The sequence below is a fragment of the Zonotrichia leucophrys genome, chromosome 9 (genome assembly GCF_028769735.1).
Source record: "Zonotrichia leucophrys gambelii isolate GWCS_2022_RI chromosome 9, RI_Zleu_2.0, whole genome shotgun sequence".
Classification (NCBI taxonomy): Eukaryota; Metazoa; Chordata; class Aves; order Passeriformes; family Passerellidae; genus Zonotrichia; species Zonotrichia leucophrys.
In genome coordinates, this window is record NC_088179.1 from 18,280,572 (window position 1) to 18,304,709 (window position 24,138).

The 24,138-nt window shown below is 42.4% G+C and overlaps 1 protein-coding gene across 2 annotated transcripts in view; it reads right to left on the minus strand.

Moving 5' to 3' along the window:
• The window catches only part of FXR1 (FMR1 autosomal homolog 1), a 32,437-nt gene extending 13,823 nt beyond the window's left edge, over positions 1–18,614 (minus strand). For both annotated transcript variants that reach the window (XM_064721710.1, XM_064721709.1), the window contains exons 1-8: positions 18,460–18,614; positions 9,156–9,208; positions 5,025–5,118; positions 4,747–4,818; positions 2,452–2,600; positions 1,932–2,025; positions 378–494; positions 107–277 (exon numbers count right to left, since the gene is read on the minus strand). In XM_064721710.1, coding sequence (XP_064577780.1) covers positions 107–277; positions 378–494; positions 1,932–2,025; positions 2,452–2,600; positions 4,747–4,818; positions 5,025–5,118; positions 9,156–9,208; positions 18,460–18,510 — 801 coding nt within the window. In that variant the 5' untranslated portion in view covers positions 18,511–18,614. The remainder of the gene's footprint in view (positions 1–106; positions 278–377; positions 495–1,931; positions 2,026–2,451; positions 2,601–4,746; positions 4,819–5,024; positions 5,119–9,155; positions 9,209–18,459) is intronic.
• Between the last annotated feature and the right edge of the window lie 5,524 nt (positions 18,615–24,138).

Here is a 24,138-nt window from a genome sequence, read left to right on the forward strand (position 1 = left end):
AACTCAGGAGGTGTTTTCTGTTGTTAATTCTGGGTACAGCTCTCACCACTCTAACAGCAAATAGAGAGTGAAATGCTCCAAGGATTCATATCAAGTTCCCCCTTACCTCTCCATAGATTCTGAAAGTACCGGTGTCCTCCTCAAGCTCAATGGTTGTAACTCCTGGAACCTTTCTGGCTTGTTGAATGTTACTGCCATGCGTTCCTATAGCAAGTCCCATTAAATCTTCTCTGACTACAAACTCCTCATGAAATGCTGCAGCAAGCTGCTTTGTGCACTGAAGGGAAAACAAAGGCAGACTCATCCACGTGCACTCACTGTAAGACACTGCTCTGAGCTCAGTTTCAAGCAACAAGAGCCACAAGCTGTGGCTTTACCTCCAAGTGTTTTGTAGCTTCCTCATTTCTCGACATCAGCATGAGCTTGGTGCGAATGCTGCGCAGGTGCATGTCACTGAGGATGTTCACTCTCTTCACTGTGGCTTCACTGGCAGACTACAGGAGAGAGGGAACCTAAGTTTCGGCTTTGTAAGCAAATATACATTCAAAGGATAAATCAGGAACCTATTGACACTAAATCATAAACACAATCTCAATTTCCAGAAGTTACATGAACATTGTTCTTCCTCAAAACAAAGCATGAGAAATTCATCACCACCAACAACTATTGGTTTTCACTCACAGCATATTTTATATTAAAGACACTGCTGCTGAATTACACAGTAACCTATTGGAATAAGATCCCAATATTACCAGGTAGATTGTGCCTGGGCTCGTCTGACCCTTGCTGCAAGGCCAAAGGCGGCAGCTGTGGTATTTCACCCCAGAGACACTTTTGGCTGGCTGGATGTGGCAGCAGGCACTGGAACAAGTCCAGGCAAGGTTAGAAACTCAGTTTACCTCAGGTGGAAGGGCTTCAGGCGATGGGTGAGGAGGAAAAGGAGATGGATTCTGCCGGAGGGTTTATATCCAGAGTTTATTCCACGGTCACAGAGGTCTGAATCTTACTAACAGCTCCAACAGAATCCCGACCGCATGGCCTGAGTGGCTTTTTAAGCTCCGGGGGGGAGGGGGAGGGAAGGGACAGGTGAGCACCAACCAGGTGGGAGGGGCGGGGTCTCAGGGGACAGCGACACCCAGACAGGCCAATGACCCCCAGGCCTGAAGAGCATCCTTTGAACCTGACCAACCACACGAGGCCTTGCTGGAATGTTAAGCCTGATTGACAGAACTCACTCAGCAAGGGGGCGAGGGGGAAGGGAGAGGGCTATTGTCACACCTGGGAAGTAAAACAGGAAATTGCAACACACTGCAACAGTAACCCTCTCCCCTTGAAATTGCCCAAACAAATCTTTCTACCATATACATACTTGTCATTGTGTGTGTGAATAAGAGAGCTAAGGAAATAATCAAGGACGACACAATCCTGCAGAGTGAGGTTCAAGTGAATAATACTGAGCAAATGGAGTAAGGAAGAAAAACTAAAGCTAGGACAACCCTATGTAGTAAGAAAGCCACCACAGAGGCATCTAAATGAACAAATCCTTAATGGCTACACTGAGCTGGTGCAGTTCTTCACAGGGAAATGCAGCTGTGGGTCAAACTGCACAGTGTAATACAGCATGAGGGGAAAGCTACTGCTCCAGAGTGGAGGGAGATGACTGACCTCTGAGCCACCTGCTAAAATCAGTGAAACAGAACTCAGCTGAGAATGACAAACAATGAGACTCAAAGCTCCTCCTAAATTTAGGTTGTATGCATTGGAGGCCTTACCCCCAAAGATTAAATGCATCTACTTATAATAAATCTTTCACAATTTACATAGCTTGACAAGTTAAACCATTTTCCATATACACACACAGCTGGCTATGTATTTCCTATAAATAATATACTGGGAATTCACAGAACACTTACACAGAAGCAATTACTTACCAGTATTATTAGTTGAGCAGTTTCAGCATGATAAAAAATTCGACATGCTCCAACAGCTTTCTTGAAATCTTTATGTGCATTTTCATTAGCACACCTAAGGAGACAAAATGATTGTTATTTCAACAAGCTGCAGCAAAACCAAACACGTAATAAGATGATCAGACCCAAGAACATTCAGTAGTTCATGGCAAGGACTGTTCAGAAACAGGAAAGTTTCCATTCTCCTCAACATGGTGTGGATTCTATGGCAGCAGGGTTAACTGGAAGCCTCAGTAACAGGCCCACTGTGAAGTGAATCCCCTGTACAGACACTAAGTCCCCAGCTGAGAGCTGGCCTTCTGTCCCACCCCTGGCAGCTCAGCAGTGGTCCCAGTCAGCAGTTTCTAAAGGAGCTTGTGCAGCCCTAACCCCCCTTCAGGCTCCTCATGGCCCTGTCCATCAGCCTCCAAAACAGAAGCCAGGTGGGCTCCTCTCCCCTTCCCACACAGCAAAAGCCTCTTGAATGGTCAGAGGCACTCACGCATCTCTCAGGTCCTCAGGAACATCCACGGTGCACTTGAAGAAGGTGTTCTTTTTGACAGTTTTGTTCTGGTTCACAGGTCGCAGTCGCTCGTAAGTGACAATTTCATTGTAAGTGGCATCACAAGCAGCGTATTCAATGACGTAAAACTGGGAGAGTTTTTTTAAAATAACAACTTCAGTAAGGAACAACAAGGACATAGTAACATTACCAACACCAGCAAGGAAGCACAAAATATGAATATATGCAAAAACCTAAAACGATGAGATGTTTCTAAACAAATGAGCCTGGATATACTTCAGCATCCCTGTGTTCCCCCACTGAAGTTAGAGCACTGTTATCAGCATAGTCTCAGTCCCCCACAACAGCATCTTGGATTGATTTTTCTCATGCTCATCTCTTTCAAATATTTTCATTAGTTCAGTTCAAGTTCCAAAACCCAAAATGTTTACTGGGGCTTTAATTCTAAAATGTATCAAACAGAGAACACTTCTTCACAGAAATATCTACTCTGCAACACCAAAATAAACAAGGTTAATCCACTGATTCAATGGGCAAACTACCTGGGAATAATGCAAGATCAAAATAAACACAGAAACTCCAGCTTTTTGACACACACTGCCAAATTTAGGAGGGCAAGAGAACTAAGAAGATTTAAGTTACCAATAATCTACTCCTACGCTTCCACCCAACAGATGCAAGTTTAAAGGAGCTTGTGTGCACAGCATCCCTGCAGGCTGGCTCTGTGCAAGGGATGCAGCCTGCTCCTCTCCTCCCTTCCCCCTAGCTGCAATTCAGGGTGCAGCAGTTCATTCACCTCTTCCTCCCTTCAAGTTGGGATCTGTTTGTCTCAACACAACTTGCTTAATATCGAGAAAAATAAAATCACTCCGATAATGACACTTTTTTGTAATTACAAGTTTTAAGTGTCATCCAAATTATACAAAACTCCTTTGAAATGTACCAATGTATCATTATTACATCGAGTAATAATAAGGAACAATAAACATTAAACTACAACTAAATTTAAGAGATCTACCACTACATGCTCTAAAAACTTAACTTCTATAGTTAAAGACAACAGTGGATATCAGAACAATCACAAAGCAACAAATTCTTGGACACATGGGTTATTTGTGAATTCAATATTAACTCTACAGAAAAATCTAAACACAGAACTGTGTTAAAGACTGTACAAAGAAGCCAACATGAACTGTGAGGTGCTTTCCAGGAACAATTCCCTTAAATAACTGATTTCACAATCCTACACTGTACTTTGAGGGTGAAAAACCTTTTTTCTTGTAAAAACTAGGAAATTTAAAATTGGAATAAAAAATTGGAAATTAAAAATTTTACCTCCATGACTTTTTATGAAAATAAGCAGCACAGCAAGCTAACTAATACCAAAATTTCAAATTTCTGTGGCATTTAAGAAAAGCCTATTAGCTACAAATGACAAACTATCATTCAAACCAGTTTGCCTCCTTTTATCTTGATTTCTTAATGAGCTGTTTATTCACATGGGTCAATACACAGATTGTTCCTCTGGTAGGTCTTTACTACCACCTTGCCCTTACAGAGCTCAACAAAAGTGGTATTTGTTGACAGTTTTTAAACAATACTAGAAACTGGACAACTATTTTTTTTAATATTGTTTCCTTTGTCTTTAGGAATCTGATACAGCAAAGCATCAAAACACAGGACTCTTTCCCCTAGAAGTTCAAGTCTCTTGCTGTCATTTCACAAAATAAAGCTTTAATGAGGCTGGGTCAAACACTGCCACACCTCTACACACTCAAGTGTCTGAATCTGCAAGTTAATTGGCAGCTGCAAACAACCATTTATTTATGGTAAAATAAAAACTTGACACATGTAAAAACAAAACAAGCAGTGTCCTTCCACTACCCTCAGTAAAAACACACACATACAAAAACAACCCACAGCAACAGCTTGGCCTAATTTACAGATGACAAACAGCTTTTAACCACAGGTGCTTCACTTCATTTTCAGCACAGAGTTCAATCCACAAAACAGGTTTGTCAGAAATCCTGTCCTTGTGCTTGCCTTCAGTCCTTCAAGCAATTAAACTGCAGATAATGGAAGTCACTTGCTCAGCTCAGAGGGCATGACCCTCTGCTGTGCAATGCAGCAAAGGCCAATCCAAAATGGTCACAATTTATAATTCTCTTTTGTCATGTTTGTAGTACTTTATTCAGAGCTTTTTCATGACAAAGAACTTCTATTTACTGTATATAACATGTAAGCACGAAATCAGTAAGTTTTAAAATCATTTACCTCTCCTTTCATCATTCGAACTTTTGCCAGCCACCAGCCACAAGGTTCTTGGTCATTTGCCCTAGAGTAAACCTGGAAATGAAAGTAGTAAAACCACTGAAAGCACATACAAGCATAATTCACTTATGTGCATGTATAATGAAGAAAGAAGCCCACAACTTTTCTGTGGAGACATGCTCCATTTTAACCCTCTACCTTGGGAATGCCCTTACACCCCCACCACTGCCTGGAAAGCACAATCAGCTCCAGACCAGCACAGCTCATGAGCATTCACTCACCTCCACCTCATCTCCTTCACCAATTTCTTTCTTGATATCAGGGGGTGGTGGTAATCTGACTTCATTGAAGGGCACCTGGCGCTCTGGTTGCCAACTGCAAGTTGAAGAAGCATTACACGTGAATTTTCCTATTGTCTCAAATTTTCCTATTGTTTTCTTTAATTTCGTATTCTATTTCATTAAAATTCTTTCCATATAATGAGGTCTGTTTTGTTATTGCTAGAAAGCAAGTCATGTAAGCAGAGGAACAACAGAATCATGGCAAGGCAAAAGTAGTACCTGGGAAGATATTTAACAACAAAATTTTTTACTTTAACTGAAAAAATTAACCAATGGCTTTTAAAAAACCCCAGCGAAAGATATTGTATGATGTAGTTAACATTCCTACTGCTCAAGTCATAGAGCTGTTACACAGATTCAAGTTCAACTTTGCAGTCCACTATGGGGTTCATCCATTTCTCCACCTCATTTCAGCATTTCAACTGCTTACCCAAGTTTTATGCATTTCAGGAAAGTGTGGCTCCAATATTTAACAAAACTTTCCACCTGCAAACTTTTTGATGTTCGCCAGTAACAGATTCAGATCAAAATGTATCTTTATATCTGCTTCTCAATACCAAGTATTTCTAGGCATACAAAATAAAGGTTTACTTCCTTATACACCAAGTCTATTTGTTTACTGTAGTTGGCTGTACAAAAGTACTTTATTTGTAGAAGTGTATGTTTCCAGTGCATTTTATGAAGATTACTGGAGCAATCAAATCCACTGTGTTCTCCTGAAATTCTTTCTCCCTCTAGTCTGTGAAGGAGATGTCACAGAATGCCATCAGCTGTTCCTCACTCTTAATGAGAAATGCAACCAAAGACTCTACAAAGGTTGAAATAAAACCAGGGAAAGACCCTTCCAAAAACCCACATTAATTTAGAATATCTGAGGGACTTTTAATGGTATCTGTCAAAGCACTGCAACATCCATCCCTTCTGCCCATCTGATTCACATTAAACACCAAGAGAATCAGAACAAACCCTTGTAACAGTCAGGATTACTGCAAGCCATTTGCTTTGCTGACTTTTAATATCCTGCAGAAAGAGCAGCCTGTATTAGCAGAACAAGGCTGAGCATAAGGAGCAAAGGGCATTTCTGCAACTTCCCAGATGAGAAAATGGATACATTTCCATGTTTGCTCTGAAACCACAGCTTACACTCAAGTACCTGACTTAATAAAGATGTTATGTATCATATAGTTTTAATCTGGACATTATTATAAACTTTTCCTTTTAATTATAGTTTGAAAACCAACAAAAATGCATGAATATTATTGCTGAGGTGCTGGAACACATTCAGAGAAGGACAAGGTGAAGAGTCTGGAGCACAGATCTGATGAGCAACAGCTGAGGGAGCTGGCGGGGACTTGGCCTGGAGAAAAGGAGGCTCAGAGGGAGCTGAGAAGAAACAGTGTCAAGCTGTGCTAGGGAGGTTTAGACTGATAGAAGGAAAAATCTCTTCACTAAAAGGGTGGTTAGACATCAGCATGGGCTGCCCAGGGAGGTGCTGGAATCTCCATTCCCAGAGGTGTTCCAAGGGCACATGGATGTGGCATTTCCATAGTGGTGAACACCGTGGTGCAGGGCCAACAGCTGGACTTGATCTCAGAGGATCAAGTGTCAGCATTTCCAGCCTTGAGGATTCTAGAACATGGATAGCTTTTGTTTAGGTTGGAAGGTATTTCAGCCACAAAACGTTAATTAAATCACATTCTATTTCTGAGAAATGGTGAAGGGGGCTGGAAAAAAAATTCAGTTGCAATTAAAATGTCCTTGTTGCAAATATAACAGTTACTAATCTCATGGTTTGGATTTTTCCTTCCCCTCCCTGCCAGTGGAGGAAGCACACAGTGGAAAGTGCACAGAAGGCTCCACTCTCAGAATGTGAGTCCAAGTTTTGGTGGCAAAACTTTTTAAGTCCAGAATTGGAGCACCTCACTGGTGAAATGCAAACCAAGGTGTTTTAAGAAATTACTTGGGATACAAAGTACCTACTAAGACAATCTGGCAGAATTGATGCCTAAGCTACAGAGCACAAATCACAGGAAAAGGAGGTTCTTGCTTATAACAAAGAAGCCTCTCCTGCAGAACAGCTGCTTCAAGCTGCAATGAGCCTCCATGAAACTGTACCTCAAGATCCAATTTTCCATCTAACAATAATAAAAGTTTCCAGGTCCTGAAGCTTCTGCATTCATTCCTTGCCTCCTTACCCTCGAAAATGTCTCTTAAAAAAGAGTTAAGGCTACCTGCCCAGAGACTGAGTGTTGCTATGGCCACAAAATCATCACTAGCAGTCTGTGCTGGTACACTTAACTTTGGGAACCTTACAATAGCTGCAGATAAAGATTGGCTAACAATAGCAGAAAATGCAAAGTGACAGCTTAGACTGCCTATTGTGGGGTAGATGTGTGTATTTGTTAGTGATTATCACTATCACAACACTGATGCTCTCAGCACAGGACACTCTTGCCAATTTTGGTTCCACTAAAGCCCTCATGAATTTAACTCTGTAAAAAGCATCCCAATTGATCAGATTTACGTCACAGAACAATCTGACTGTGTACACACTTCCTGATCAGATCTATTTTAGCCAACAGAACACTCTACATATGCTGCAGCCCATCCTTTTTGAAACATGGCTGCTGCTGCCAGACTTTCTGCAGAACACATGGATGATATGGATACTAAACACCAGAAATGATTTGCCAACAATCCAACTCCTGCTGTGAGCCCCTGGCACTTCTTTACTTACTTAGCTTCTGACATCAAAGTATGTCTTTTAAATGCAAAGAGAAGCAATTACTTTTCTTTAGAAAGTAATATAGATGTTGAGGATGAGACTCATGATTTGTCACATGTTCTTAGACCATGGATAGAATGAAGGATTTTAATTTTTCTTGGTGTTTGTTGGGTTTTGGGGTGAGGATATGAAAACCTAGGAGACAGTAACAGGTTCCATAACCACCTCAGTGTTACTATAAATTATGGTTGCCACCTCATCTTCTAACTGTCTTCATACAAGAAGGACTAGAAAGCCTAAGTTAGAAAGAAACAAACACTGGGTTTTGCAGGTAAACCCCAGGATTACTTATGCTCCCCTCTAAGGGTTTCTTTTCACACACACGTGTATATATGTACACACACATACACACCTGGGATTATGTCACAGGATTATAAATTCTGTTTATGAAAACACTTCCACACTCCTGAGCATTACCTTCATTACCCAGCAATCTCTCTTCAAGAAAGGCTCAAAGACTAATCTACAGGTTAGGGCTGGCAAAGGTAATAACAATTTTCACATCAAAGGTGACACATTTTATAGGATCTCCACCTAGTAACTGGGAGAGAACCAGGAAAGAGGATGTAGCTCACAGAGTATTTGGAATTAGCACTGAAATCTCCCAGGTAATCCACAGTGTTATCAGCCAGACACTGAACAACAGGTACTCATTTGTACTTTACCAGCCCATGGATTATCCTTGGCTTGCCACTACAAGTTCCCAGCAGCACTGCTGTGTTTATTTATTAAATTAAATGGACCTCATGGATAATTCTTTTTCAAGATTTGCTAACAGCTTTGCACTCTTTTCCTCTCAAAAACAACAGGCCTTTTGACTGGATATATATGAATATTTATCGTCCTAATAGCTAAAAAAAAAAAAAAATCACCATCAGGATATTTTTACTTTTCTCTGGTTGAGAATACTGTCAGCATTCCAGACAGCAGACACAGAATTGCTCATTTGAGTACTTTGGTATTCTCCATCATTTCCTGCTTTTCTGTAAGAGTATCAAGCCTGTGCCACTGATTCCTATGTTAATTAAATTTGGCTGTCACACCTACGGGCATCACTAAAGACACCAAAGAATGTACAGGACTGTGTAACTGAGGAACTGAATTCTGACACAGATTCAAGAAGGCAGTTCATGGAAGCTGAACACAATCGTGAGCCTGTACTTCTAGAACTGTATCTAATGAAATCTGCTTCATCCTAAAGGCAAAAGGAAAAAGAAAAACCAGCAAAAGCCCTAAAATGAAATAACCTAATATTCAAATAATTATTTTAAAAATAAAATACTTACTTGTTTTCAAATGCAACTGTGAGGGAGTCCTCATGAACATCTTTGATAAATCCCTAGAACAAAAATATTTTTGTTACAAGAATGCATGTGAAATCAAAAAGGCAGCAATTTCAATACAGCCTGAACCTGAGCTAAGACTATCACTAACACCAAGGTTCCATTTTCAGAAAGCTCCCAAACACACTCCCACTCTTTGCAGGAGTTGCTGATATTCTTAGCAGGCTATTCCAAGACGTGCAGAGCACAGGGACTGCTCCCCATGACTGCTCCCATCTGACCAGCTCATTTACAACTGAACTCACTACCAGGAGTTTCTACTCTCCCCACAGGTGTGCCCAGGTGTTTTACAGGCACAGAATGAGAGAGATCCAGGCAAGGACAGTTATTCCAACAGCTGTGCACAGCACTGGGTGCTTCACTGCTGTTCCTCCCAACACAAACTGAATCCCAAACAACTGCCCCCCCAGCAGCCAGCTTGAATCCCATTTGGCAGCAGAGGCTGCCACACAGCCAGTTATGGTATCATCTTTCAGGTACTAAATTGGGGACTGGATGAGGCCAAAAGCCTGCTGGACCTCCCAGGAAAACAAAGAGAATACAGTATTTCATGGATTTTTCTGTGCTTACATTTAGGGGGCATTCATTATACCAAAAACTTAAAGACAAAAATCAATCTCACAGAGTTATACCCAAGTATCCATGCAGAAATTAAGCTCTTACATTTCTTGATTAAGGAAGGCAGACATGCTGAAAAAAAATTAAAATATAAACCCACTATTCCTGCCTTTGCTCCAGCCTGGTGTTTGCCCAAGCAGAGGTGGTCAAGGAGGACCCTGCAGCTCTAAAGGAGTAAGAAAGCTGCACAGCCATGTCCAGAGAAAGAAGTTCCAGGAAATCTGCTGAATGGATTATATCCATTTAAGAAACTGACAACTGAGGAGGACGAAGAACACGGCAGCTGTGCAAGCACCACTGAGGTATTAAGTGTCAGCTCAGGGAAAGATAAATTTTGACACAGTCGATCCCTCCGTGTAATGACGGACAGTAAAGGAGCCCACTCTGACAGCTGCCTGCAAAGGGCCTACAAAAACCAATCTCCTTTTACCTGAGCTCATACTCGGCCAATGCTCTGAAAGAATTTGCTCCAAACCTGCTTTTCTGCTCCCTGAGCTCCCCTCAAACCCATCTGTCAGCAACACAAAAGCCTGGTTCTAGCAGAAAGCACCCTGGCAGCCCTCAACAAAGCAGGTCACCAGAAATCATCTTGTTGAACCACCTAGTGTGCTCCTAATAAAATAAACCCTCTCAGAGGCCATCCTGCCACTGCAAGGGAAGGCAGGCAAATCTCCTCCTTTGAAAGATAAGCAAGTGAAACAGTTGAAAGTAAAATACACCCAGAATCAGGGACTTTCAGTTTCAAGGAAAGGGGATGGGAGTATAAAGTCATGTCTGTTTAAAGATGCAAAGAGCATATAAAATCTTACTGCCTAAAGCTTGTGTAAGCCAGTAACAGAGATAAAGCAGAACTTCTACCAAATTTATGCTACCAGCAGTTCCCTTCAAATGTACCCCACCCAGCACAGGGACAAATGAACATGGCACACAGTGCAGGAAACAGGAGTTTCTCTACTACAATTTATCCAAATTCTACACAGCAGCAAAACACTGAAGTCATAGCACTTCAAACCAACTTCATGCAGTCCAGCGTTCTGCTACATGACAACTTATCAACAGACAGGAGTATTTACAGGGAGAGATGAACTCCCTACTAGAGACAGCCATTTATCTGCATTCCCAGAGTCTGTGATCCAATACCAGTCTCTGCCTCCTTATGCTACTTTAGTTTGTAGCTGAACCTGGTCTTCTATTCCTGTTGTTCTCTCACAGTACTCAATGTGTTTTTAAGGTAAGCCTATAGCAGCTAAAAATTTATTCTGCAGAACTGAATTCAGTTCTTTCCTTTGCTGAAAGGAAGAACTGAAGTTCTTCAGAATCAAGAGAGATTCCAATTCAGGTATCCTAAAACATTTGATTAACATTCAGAACTTAATGCTCTGTAGAGTTAAGAAAGTCATGAACCCACTGACTAGGATTTCATTAATAGGTTTCATTAATAAGACAAAAGAAGAACAAAAAAGGAATCCAAGTGCACAGCCTTTTGAGGATTTAAGACAATTAGCCCATGACCAGGTGCAGTGTGGGTTTCTGTGCAAGGTACAGTTAGTTCAATAGTCACAACCAAGTGTCAGGCTCAGGCCCACTGAAGAATGCCAAAGCTGAAGTGGAGCAGTATTGCAGAGCGACAGCTCTCAGCACACCAACAGCTGACACTGCACAAACGTCAGCTGCATAGGGACAATTTTTAATAAAATCCAAAGTACAAATTCCACCAAAGAGCCTGTACATTTCACAACACCATGTGGGTTTCAGGAACTCCTTCATGGAAGGAAGTCTTTCAGTTCAAAGTGTGCACACTGCAGTTCCCTCCCACAGCAGAATGTGATGCAGCCTCGCTGCTGGCAGACACGTAGGCAGCAACTGCCTCGGAATCACCTGCACAGCTTCCTCTCCTGCTATTCCCAAACTTTCACTCCCTACTATAATCAAGCACAATACCTATCAAGTATGCACCTTGGGTCACAAAGGCACATATGTAAAATATCAAATGAAATTAGGTAAGTATTAAATAATTTTATTATTGCGAGGCCTGAAAAAAATCTGACTGGAGTCTCACTGTATACATTTACTTCTGATTATCAGCAACTGAAGTACAGCAGTCTATGAGGTATTATGGACTGTACGGTCCATTTGTAATAAAACTAGAAATAATGAGAATTCAGTATGGCTTTCAAATAGTTTTCTAAGAAATAATTTCATTACCATCAAGAAGGATGTCAAAAGTACCATTAGAACATTTTCTAAAAGCAAAACTTCCTGAGCACGACTCTGGTATGGCATTCAACCCTGCCTATACATATCATCAGCTGTCACTTACAACTTCCAGATAAAACAGAAAGAGATTTCATGCATGTCAGGATGAGATTTAGTGTAGCTTTTAAAGAAGTCTTCATAGTGCCTGTGATAATTAAATTTAAAAATAAAGGTTTTACAACAAAACTTGGGGCATTAGGGTAGTTTGGTATTTCACAATTCAAAAAGGACTTTATAGTAAATGCTATAAATTCAAAAGGATTTTTCCAGAGGAGGCGTGATGAACATAAACCAGAAAACTAAAAAACCTGGTTTTCAATTAGGGAGTTTTGAAGGAGCTCTTTGTGAGGTAACCTATATAAATAGATTTGCACTAGTCATGCCTGATACTGTGTCAAAAACATTCTCTACTAAATTAAGTAATGATCCATCACCTTAACTTTTGCTCTCATGAACAATGTACCCTGTTACTGACATTTAATTTAGCAGTGTTGCCTAAGACACATAATGCCAGTTTCTAAGTTTGAAGAGTTTTAAGTGCCTAACATATCATTGCATGTACCTTGGGTGATCAGGCAGAGCCAACAGGAGACCACCAAACACATCACCAATAAACTCAGCGGCATCAAAAAGAGTGAGGAATTGCAGTATCAGCAAGTGAGCTCACACATAACCTTTATGTGTGTTTTATACCACACACAAATCACAGAGGGCAAGAGGGGAAGCAAAATTGTCACGACTTCACCTTGCCAGAGGCTGATTGGGGCAGTGCAGAGCCGAGTGCCAGTCACTCGCTGGGGATCCCGGGCAGGCCATGTATGCCCTGGCTGGGGCAGCCCTGCCCTGCACTGTACCACAGCTATTCCTGTCCTGCCTGCCAGGGCCCAGAGCTGGCTCTGCCACTCACTCACCCCAGCACCTGCACACGGGATCCAGCCTGGGGCTGGCAGGGGCTGCAGGGAACAACGGGGCAGGAAACTCTCACCCAATCTTCTGCACCAAAATCACTGCAGCTGAGACCTCCTCATTTCGTAACAGACACCCACACACACTCTCTCCCTTTTACCTGGGCTTTGCTCATGGATTTAGGATTAGGATCTGCTGATAACATAAACGGATCAAGACTTACTGAAGTGCCCTTACAGTGAACTGTATGTCTGTGTGTGTATATGCACACACACTTTTTAAAATCCAATTCCAGGCAAAGTCACAAAATCTGGAAAACAGGTAGATGCAATCCAAGTTCCCTCCATATCCTACTTTCAGAAAGTTTCTCTGACCTCCAAGTAGGGTGATCCAATGTAAAAATGAGGTGCTGTTAGTTTAGCTGCAAACTTTGTTTCCAGGGACAGCCACTGTGTTGGCCTTTGGGTCACACATACCTGCACACTAAAACTGCATTAATATCACCTTACCCACTGCTGAGCCAATTGCTAACAGCAAACACTTCGGCATCTGGTACCACAAACTGCTCCTGAAGCACTGACAGAAAGGTCAAGCAGCCCATATCCAATTACCAAGCCTTTCACTCCTTTTCAGATGCAAGAACCATTGGTATTTCTAACTAACACTGAAACACAAGTGCTTCATGTAACAAACACATGAAATAATTACTGCTAAAGATGTTTCTCATGCTGAGTCCCCCCCAAAAAAGAAAGAAGATAAAGCAAACAAAAGAAACTTGTAAATACACAAACCACTTGACAAGAAAGACTGAACTTGGTATTACTTTCATTCTAAGTGATCAGCTGCACCTGTTTATACAAGGAACTGATAGAAGCAGGCAGCTGTGGCTCACTGCAAAACACAAACACTATAAGCAGGTATCAGGAAAGAAAAATATCCTGAACTATCACATCAGTTTTAGCAAGCACAGTTTAATTTATGACATTACTGTTTATTTCCATCCACAATCACAATTACATGTAAATTCAAGGGTTGTTCTGACAGTTGTACAAGAGCCTCAGCACTGAGTTAGTCTCAGTGACTCATTTCTTACACTGGGTTCTTCATATGCATCCTCCAAAAGGGCAAAACTTCTGGAAGACACCCTCCACTGACCATGTACCTAAAAATCAATAACCACTCCCTCTGGCTTCTCCCTTCCATCAGCCTAAAAGGCTCAAGCAAACAGCTCACCAACAGCTTCTTCTTGCAGGACTACACAACTTTTAACCGATCAGGAACAACTTTAGAATGTCTAAAATTCCCCACCCATACAGATGTAATAAAAAAATGCTGACAATCATAACACAGTTAAGATCTTTAAAGAAAAAAAACCAAAGGTCATTCCAGTTACAGTTTCCTGGAGTAGTAATTGGGTATGAACAGTGTGTAAGCTACACTCCTAATGACAATTTCCTACTTTAATAACCATCAAGCTGAAAACCACTCAGAGCAACTCAAGTTGTTTCCAAAGCCACTAATTAAAAAATGTAAGAAAAATTTAAAAAACAATTGTATTTTCATTGGGGCATAAACCTTCACTCCCACAGAGTTGCTCATCAAGCTTTGGCTCTACAAGTGAAGAAAAGGTGTGTACTTGTCATTCATCATTTTTTCCCCTCAGTAATACTTTGGCTTGTGTCTGCCTTGAGGCCAATGCCAACTCCTGCTACCAGCATTGTGCTTAGTCCTGTGAGCAGAACAACTGCACCTCTTGAAAGAGGAACAGAACAAGGAAACACTTCAGAACCTGTAAATTAAGGGTTGAGCTCCATTTTAATATGCAGGGTTTTTTCACCATTGCATAAACAGCAAAGAACACAAGGGCCTGCAGCACACCAGAGCCCATTTTCCAGCACAGCTAAGGCCCTACAAGGAAGAACACAATGGATCTTCCAGAGTTCTTCAAATGCCACTGAAAGGCTCAGTCAGGGGAATTGATCTGGTATTCAATTTATGCACCTTGGTCTTACTGTAAGGCCCAATCTATTTCAGGGAAGCTGCCATGGGAAATCATGAATAATGTGCATCAGCAGGGCTCTTAACCTGCATACAAGTGAGCACATACAAGTGAGCTCATGGAGATACTGAGTGAAAGTGAAGGGTTTGTCTTATTCTTCCAAGACCCTCCACAACTGGCAGGTGCAGAGGATATGGCACAATGGAAATATGGAAATCCCTGTATGAATGTCAGAAATGTTTTTTTCTACAGTGAGAGTGACTAAGCAGAAGCACAGGTTGTCTGGGAGGCTGTGGAGTTTCCACCCTCAGGAATACTCCAAAGCCATCTGGACATGGGCACCTGGCTCCAGGCAGCCCCACCTGGGCCAGGTGTGGAGCAGGGGAAGCCCCAGAGTCTCTGCCAGCCTCAGGCACCTGGGATTCTGTCAATGACTTCATCATCTGAGTGACAGGGAACCATCACCCTGAAAACACTGCAGGCAGGCCAAGACAAGGCTGGGAGCACACAGCTTTCACTCTCTTCAACACATTCAGAAACCAAAGAAATCCAGGTCTTTTTGACCATTCCCTACATAAAAAAGGTCTATTCTAATGTCCCAAAGACAAAAACCTTCCTGCCACCTAGTCCTCACCTAGAAAGCATTAACTTTTCTACTCTCAGGCAGCCCTCATAGCACATTTAATAGATGCAAACCCATAACCAGTGGTCTTCAGCAAGCCTGTCAGTTCTCCCCTGTTCCACAGCACAAACCCCTCCATTTTTCAGAAGCCCACAACCATTTCAAGTCCCATCAGTGCCACTTCTTCCCCAAAGACAATGGGTGCTCAAAATTATGATCTATGCAAAGTCTCCTCAGCTGCAGGAAGTGGCTAAACACTGGCTCTGCTGTGTAATGGTTGAGAACCTTGCATAAAATATACAGTAAATGCTGTCCTGTTCTCCAGATTATATTACTTCTTTAAAGCAAATGGGAAAAAAAAGAAACCACAAATTAGTTTGGTGACTCAGGTACACAAATTTAAAATTAGATCATAACATGCTCTTATAATTTTTTTAAAATTACCTTGGGATTTACCATAACTGCTCACTGCTACAGGAAAACTCAAAATGCTTTTCATGATGCAAGAATTGTAATAGAGAATATTAATTTTCCATACTAATTTATTGCAACCACAGTGTATATATATCATGTATGGTCTTCCTGCACTCAGGAAGAATTCTTTGTTAAAACTGAAGAGGAACTAAAGAAACTTTACAATAAAGAGTTTCATTTACCATGGTCATACCTCTAGTAAGTGCTGAAAGCCAACCAGAATGCTCCAACACATTGAACCACTACATTTGTTCTACTGCAGTTAAGTTGCAGATCATAGTAACAACTTCTTAAAAGAAATCTCTCATGTTTCTGTTTACATAATTATTTTGGTTTTTCTCTCTGTTGACACAGCAGAATCTTTCTGATCTCATTTACCTGGGGTTATGGTCTGCTAATTAATCCAAATTCAGACTGCTCTAAAGGCAAACCTCAAATCTTATTCCCTCTTAGAAATTCTGCTTTTTCTCTTCTGAAAACTTTTGCCACCTTCCATGGAGTGTCACACAGCTTAGAAAAGATGAGCCTCTTGTCATTATCTTGCAATGATCAATGCTACTGGTGCCCAAAATAGGACACTTCCTAAAAGAGACTGACACACCTCTTTGCTTTAGGTCACTTTAAACAGCAAGTGACCTAGGAGTGTTACCTAGTTCCAAAATAAATGCAAAACCTCTGCCTTCCTCAAGAGTAAGACTCACAAAATGGAGTCACTGACACACACACTTCACTGCATTTAGCTCACAAGAATAATCTTTGAAGTTGTGTTTGTTTGAATGATTTGGTTTGAGTCTTTATTTAAGGGGGTTGTGTGGTTTTTTTCCCCCTCCACATTAACAGTGGATTACTCTGAGCTGGGGCTTTGATCATTGGGCATCCAATCATTCTAACCTGCCTTCATCCACCTCTTCATCACTGGACATAATCCCCACTTCAATGATCTCAAAGCCACTATGCCATTTTTAATTAAAACTTTTGCTTTTTTAAGTCATTGTTCACAGGGCTAAAACACATGATGGTGCTAATCCAAGGCTGATAATTCTCACTGATTTAGGAGATGTCATCCTTGCAGATTTTTAAATCAGGCTCATTGTACCAAATTCTGGGCAGACAGATCCCTTCAGTCCAAAAATTCATCACACCTCATACTCCCATGTGGCTGACATTCCCCTATAGCAGAAGAGCAACTGATTCATCATTTGGAAAGTTGTCCAAGATCACAAGGTATAAAATGGAAAGCTAAGAAAAGTGTTTCCAAATTCTGGGTTTCTTAATGCTCAGGGGGAAAAAAATCAATTCTATTTAGGAGCATCCTGTTCTGGACGCAAATGATTTTGATGGCGGTTGCTGTGAGATACTTCAGGTTCAACAAAAAAATTATCCACCGTATAAAATTTATTATCTACTCCTTTTGGTAGAAATTTCAGAGAGTACCCTACTAGGGATGCAGTTTAGCCCACAGCATTCTTTCCTCATAAGGGTATCTCCCATCTGTCTTGGCCAGCTGAAAGACCTAACTCCTGAAGTCAGCTGGTTACAATCCCTTACACCCAAGTGCCTCTGCATACTGTACAGTCACCACATGATTGCCAAGCCAAATCCACAGCTGCACACTGGCAATTCTGGAGGGGGGAGGGGGCATGGAAAGGGCCAGCCCCACACCAAGGGCAGCACTGCCTGTGCAATGCCACACCGTGCATGTGCTTAGGCACAATAGCTAAACAGAGTCCCGAGATTAAATCCTCCCAGAACACAGCCAGGCTGCGTGCTCACAATACCGGCTGGAATCAGCCCTTCTGGAGAGGAAGACAGGAGCCTACTGCCATAAAAAGAGCTGGGATTCTTAAACATCTGAAGCCAGGCTTAGGGGAAAATGACTGACAGGCAACAGCTGAGAGTATTCTGCATTGATCCTGTACCATCCTGACATTCCAGGGAGGGTGATGGTGAAGAAAGATTTCTGAAGGCATAAATAAACTCGAAATCTTAAAAAAAATTATTTAAAATCTTTTAAAATCATTATTAACACCCCGGCTCATCCCATCCCACCCAAAAGCCCCTGCATCTTCCAGCACCAATCCCGCCCACCCACCCTTCCCGAACCGAAGGCTGAGGGAATCCCCGCTCCGCGCATCGGCTGCCCCCGGCCCCGGGGCGCTCTGCCTTCCCCCCACACGAACCTCCCCTGCGCGCAGCCCTCAGCAGCCTCGTCACCGCCGCCCCCCCGCCGCCGCCGCCCCGCTCCGCTCCATCCCCGCGGCCCCGGGCCCGCTCCCCCCGCACCTTCCCCGCTCACCGTCCCCTCCCCCGCCGCCCTTCGGCCCCGGCCCCGCCGGGCGCGGAGCCGCCCACGCCGCCCCCGCCGCCGGTACCTTGTAGAAGGCCCCGTTGGAGCCGCGCACTTCCACCGTCAGCTCCTCCATGTTGGGGCCGCAAAGGACGCCGGGACGAGCTTCTAGAAACTGTCACCGCGGGGGGAGCGCGCCGCGCCCGCCTCCTCCGCCCCCCGCCCGCCGGGCCGCGCCTCCGGCCCCTCCTGCTCCTCCGGGCGGGCTGGCACCGCCGAGCGGAGCGGAGAGGAGCGGAGCGGGGCGGGCCCTGCGGGGAGGGCTCCCCGCCGCCGGCGGAGCGGGGCGGGCCCTGCGGGAAACGCTCCCGGGAAGGACTCCCCGCCGTTATCTCCCCGCCCGCCGGCGCGGGGCTGAGGGGGGAGCGTGGGGCGCGGGTGCGGCCGCGTGAGGGGGGCGGCGGGCGCTGCGTGCGGAGACAATGCGGTGCGGGCGCGGTGCGGGGCGGGCCGCGCTGGGCGATGGACGCCGCTCAGAGGCCGCGCCCGAGGGGGCACCTTCGGCTACCGAGCCGCCGCCCGGGGGGATAAAGATGGTGCCCGGCACCCAGCGCCCGGCTCGGCTTTGTCCCTCACGGAGCGCCGGCCCCGGGGCGGCCGCCCTGCCCCGCCCTGCTCACACCCCGCCGGGGCTGCCCTGCCCTGCCGCCCGTCCCCGTGTGCTGCTGCCGACAGAAACAATAAAAAATAAAAACTGCCTGTGATGTGCTGGCGCTCACAACGCACTGGGGAGCGAATTGTGCTGTGAGCTGGATGCTCACATAAGCTTAGTCACGCAGAGCCTGATGAACGGCCTGTACCTGTGCCAAATCCGTGTGTGTTTGCAGTAGCTTTAAATACAGAGCCATTGAATCATTTGGGTTGGAAGAGGCCTTTAAGATAATGAAATTCAACCATGAACCCGGCACTAGGACTGTGACCCCTAAACCACATCACCCAGTGCCAGATCCAAGTACCTCTTAAACTCCTCCAGGGGTGGTGAGCATCATCACCTCCTTGGGCTACTACACCAATGCCTGACAATCCTAACTGTGACATTTTTTTTCTGGTATCTAATCTGAATCTCTTGTCTCAGCCTAAGGCCATTTCAATAGCAATGCTTTCAAATGCTCTTTCAGCTGATCTTTCCCATTGGGCATCAAACTCAAATGGCCAGGAGTCCATGATGATATTTTACCAATCAGATATTTTCATTTTTAGTTTCTTCATGTAAATCTAGCTTTTCTACCATGTCTGTCAGATGGGTGAGGATTTTGGACAATAAAGGCCAAAAAGTGTTGAGAAATCTGGCTACTGGGTACGGAGGTGCAAATGCTCAAAACAGTCAAAGAATGCAAATGCATGGCAGTGGCACTTGGGGACATGGTTTGGTGCTGAACAAGGCAGTGCTGGGTTGACGGCTGGACCTGATGTGATGATCTTGGAGGTCTTTTTGAAGCTCAGCATTTCTATGGTTCTGTGGTCCTGATGTGCCATAACTGAAGGAAAGATAGGAGTTCAACAGTTTATGAATGTTTTTACCCATGCTGTGTGCATGAATATTCCCAGTCTTGAATAATATTCAACATGAATTTTGGCGGGTACCTTTTATTCTAAATTTTGTTTTAATCTTTATAAATTATCCACAATTTATTCTGCTCATGGTGCCAAGACCACACATGGGCAAGAGAGCACTTCTTGAAGAAAGGTACCTCCTTTCCTGTTGGCAGAGTCCACTCAGGATTTTCCAGGATAAAGGAACCAGATAATATAAAGCAAACAGTTGTGCTACAAAAATTCTAAAGTTTTCATCACTCCAAGATTGCATAGACAGGTTCATTTATTCGGCTTCCAAGACACAGAGACTCAATGTCAGCTGCTAAGAAATGGTGTCTGGGGTTAAAAAAAAAAAAAAAAAAAAACCCACAAATAAACTGTGCATGAGGTGCTGACCTTAGAAAAAAAAAAACAGGATGTGGATAAAAAAAAATAAATTACTCCAGAACTGTGTGAGGTGCCTGGGTGTCCACATTTGCAGAACAGGGGGGCAGTTCTGGGCTTTAGTGATAATGAGGACTGGCTTGAGCAAATGCAATCTGCATCTGAATTTGCCTGATAAAGTTTGTTTTTCTGGAAGTGTGAGGATGATAGTGGTTAAAGGGACAGGGTTGTTTACATGTTAATTTTGAGGCAGACTGCTGTGCCTGGGTTAAATGCGGGTAGAAAAAGGCTTTAGCAGGTTGTAGGCCATAATAATTTGCAGCACGTCAGCCAGATGATGAATCTGTTCTAAGTTTAGTTTTCACTGAATGTAAATTATGAGTAACTACTAAATTAAATTGCTTTAAACATTTACTGAAACAAGAAAAGGTTGGATCCAGATTCAAGAACTCAATAATTCCTCTGATAATAGCTACTTAATTTTTTTTTTTTTCATGAGACTTTGTAAGGTTTCATTTTCGTTTCACTTTTTGGTTTCATTTTGCAACACCCGCAGTGAAACTGCCACTTTCATTTCCTAGAGATGACGTGCTCCAGGACAGACTTTGGGTAAATGAGGTTGAACCATTCTCTGTCCTCTCTGAAACCTCCACAGCTCAGGAGGCAGAGCAAGCTGCACCATGCCAGAAGGACACTAAGGCAGAAGTTGCAGGATCCTGTATCATGGGGACCTTGGTTGGAAATAGCAGAAAAAGGGTTCCCTAATTTGAGTGAGCAAAATGAAGGTTAATCACCAAAGGATTAGGATGTTGTCTTAAATACGTCAAGGCACACAGAGGGGATAATGATCCATGAGAGACTGAGGCTGTAAAAGACAGAAACACCAAAAGGACTCCCCAAAATGTATAGACTGACCATTAATCGACTTAGTCTGGAAAGAAGTTTACAATGGGAGGTTGAAAAAATTCCAGGAACAGCCTTTCAGAATGAATTAATGAAAGTTAGTAACTCCTGCCTACTTTATTTAGGATGGAAAAAGCATTTATGATGGTGCTATAGTATGAGCAATATAAACCAAATTTTCAAGAGAGAAGACTTTGCAAGAACTGATTTCAACAAACAAACAACCAACCAACCCACACTCCTATCCTTCCAAATGCCATTTTCTAAAATTCAGGAAGTATGTAGAATATTAGCGAGGGTCCAGGAAAAAGCCATAAAACCATTGAAAATGTCACTCATGGTGAAACACTATCATAGCAGAGTTTTCATATTTTGAAATAGTGAGTTTTACTCCAAAATCTGCTATTATCCAGGCAGGAAAAATATACAGGCCTTTTCAGATTCCTATCACTATCAATTTTTAAATCAATATTTACTATGCTCTAGTTGATACAGGAATTAATGGAATCATCTGTGTAACTGAAGGTCACACTGGAATTGTCATTCAGGGACCTTCTGACATAAGACTGTTAATGTTTACCTCAGCCAAAACCAGAAAAATTTTAGCTATTTTCAAAGACTTGGACAAGAGTGAGACAAGTGAAATCAACAATATAACTGTTTAGAATAGTGATCTCTTAAAGTAATTTTAGTTGTGAAAAAATGGACACATTGATATTCCTCTTATGCTAATACCAGCCTGAAAATTTGTTTGAAAAAAATGTTGTAGTTTTAAGCTGTCAGTTATTTTGCTGCCAGATAGCTTGAGTTCCTCTTCTGATACAGAACAAGGGTAATTTCTCTGTTTTTCTGAGCACATTTCCTACCTTTCAGTAAAATAAAAACCCAGAACCTTCCTTTTTAGCATATTTTGTTAAAAAAATAGGCAAAACCTAAGGTCAACTAAATTCAGATGCTTATGCTCTCATTTAGAATGTAACAACCTGGGTCTTACATTCCATTCAGTGAAGGGAAGTGCTGACACTTAGCAACTCATGCCATAAAAATCAAAATAATGTTAAAAAATTAATCTAGCTTCGCCTTTAAGTGGGTAAAAACCTTTTTGGTTCCATTGCTCATTCTGAAATTTTGGCAGAAGGCTGATGACTGTAAGAAGCACCCATCCACAGACTTCCAACCTTAGCACAAGCTTAGGAAACAGGGAGCACGCTCTGTAAATTATTATGCATCATTAATTCTTAGTGGTGACAAACAACATAGGTAGATATTTGAAATATATAAGATCATGTTGGCATCATGACAATAACAAATGACAAAACCACATTCCAACTCAGCAAAAGTGTTGGAGGAGTTCTTTTGAAAAATTACCTGCTTCCAAGTTTGCTCATTTATGTGTATCTTTTCTTTGTTCTATGAATTGTACTTGGGTGGCAGAAAGAAGTAAAATTACTTCCAGTAAACCTGTGCAAGGAGGACAGAGGATCTGATATCCTGTGGTAGGACACTGGTATAAAGACATGGCCTCGATACAGATCATCCTGTTGGGCTCAATAAAGGGCCTGCAGTTGTAGAAAACTCCTTTAGAAAAGCTTGTGGTTTGATTGGATTTGTTTTGTTTTATGTTTCACTGTGATTTTTGCCCTATTTGAATATTGAGCTGAAGAAGAGTCTCTTCCATTTCTCATCAGCCTTTCACAACTGCATTCCTGACCTTTTCCAGTGAATGAATGTTTGTCTGGAGGTTTGCTGAACCCCCCATCCGTGTCCAGCCACATCTGCAAGTGCTGTAAGCAGACACCACTTCTGAAAATAGGACCCACAAAAGGTGTTGCTAAGTGAGTGTATGTAAAAACATTTTTGTGCAGTTCAGTTTTAAGCCCTCTGTCTGGTATGGAAATTGGAGAAAGAATAAATCATAGGTGTTTCTATTATTGTAAATGAACTTTTGCAGTCATTTACACCTCCCTTTAAAGGAAAAAACCTCTGAAGCCAATTTATTTTTGTGTATTATAGCTGATGGCACTCACATTTATCTACGAAGACCAAATGAACTTAAAATGATTTGCAGGTGTAGGGTTAAAAATCTGTGTTTAGAAAGACAAAAGGTGTTAAGAATCCACAGAATGCAGTTGGTATTTGCTATTGTATTCTACTTCCTGTTACTGCAGTCTAAAAAAGAAAAAGTCACTGAGCTAATTAAGTTATATAAAGAAGGGATCAGGAACCAATATTTAAGATGGTTTTGATTACAGTCTGTTTTTATGCTGAACTAATGATGAGCAATATCATTCAGGTCCCATTTGTTCAAAGTCCACAAGATAATGTGCATTTTCAGCAAAAGAAAAATATATACATCCAGGCAACAGACTACTATGTGAAAGTCATTTCACTCTGAATGACAACCTATGAACCTTGTTTATTCACACTGGTGAACTTCTGCCTTACCATTGCTTTACTGATCCTCCCTTTTTTGTCAGTAGCAGCACAGGAAAGTAAGGCAAATAAAATTAAAGTTTGATGTCATTCTAAAAGCAACAAGAAGCACTAGACAATGCTTGCTGTAAACTCAATTTTCATCCTGGCACCGTGCAAAGAAACTGCAGAATCATTTCACTGAAATTTTAATGAACTCCAATGAGAACACTGCTCTTTAATGGACTTTGTGCAAGGAGTGGGAGCTCATCCACTCACAATCCATTTTTTCATAGGGTTGGCTTGGTTTGCTAATTTTCATTATCACTTTGCATCTGCCTCTTCTGAATGCTGGTGTGGATGCAGCTGGTCCAAACTAACCTTGTGCCTGATTTTGTTCCAGGCCAGGAAGCAAATGCAGAGAGCTCCAGAGGGACCTTGGTACTCCTCTGCAGTCGTGGTGATGTAA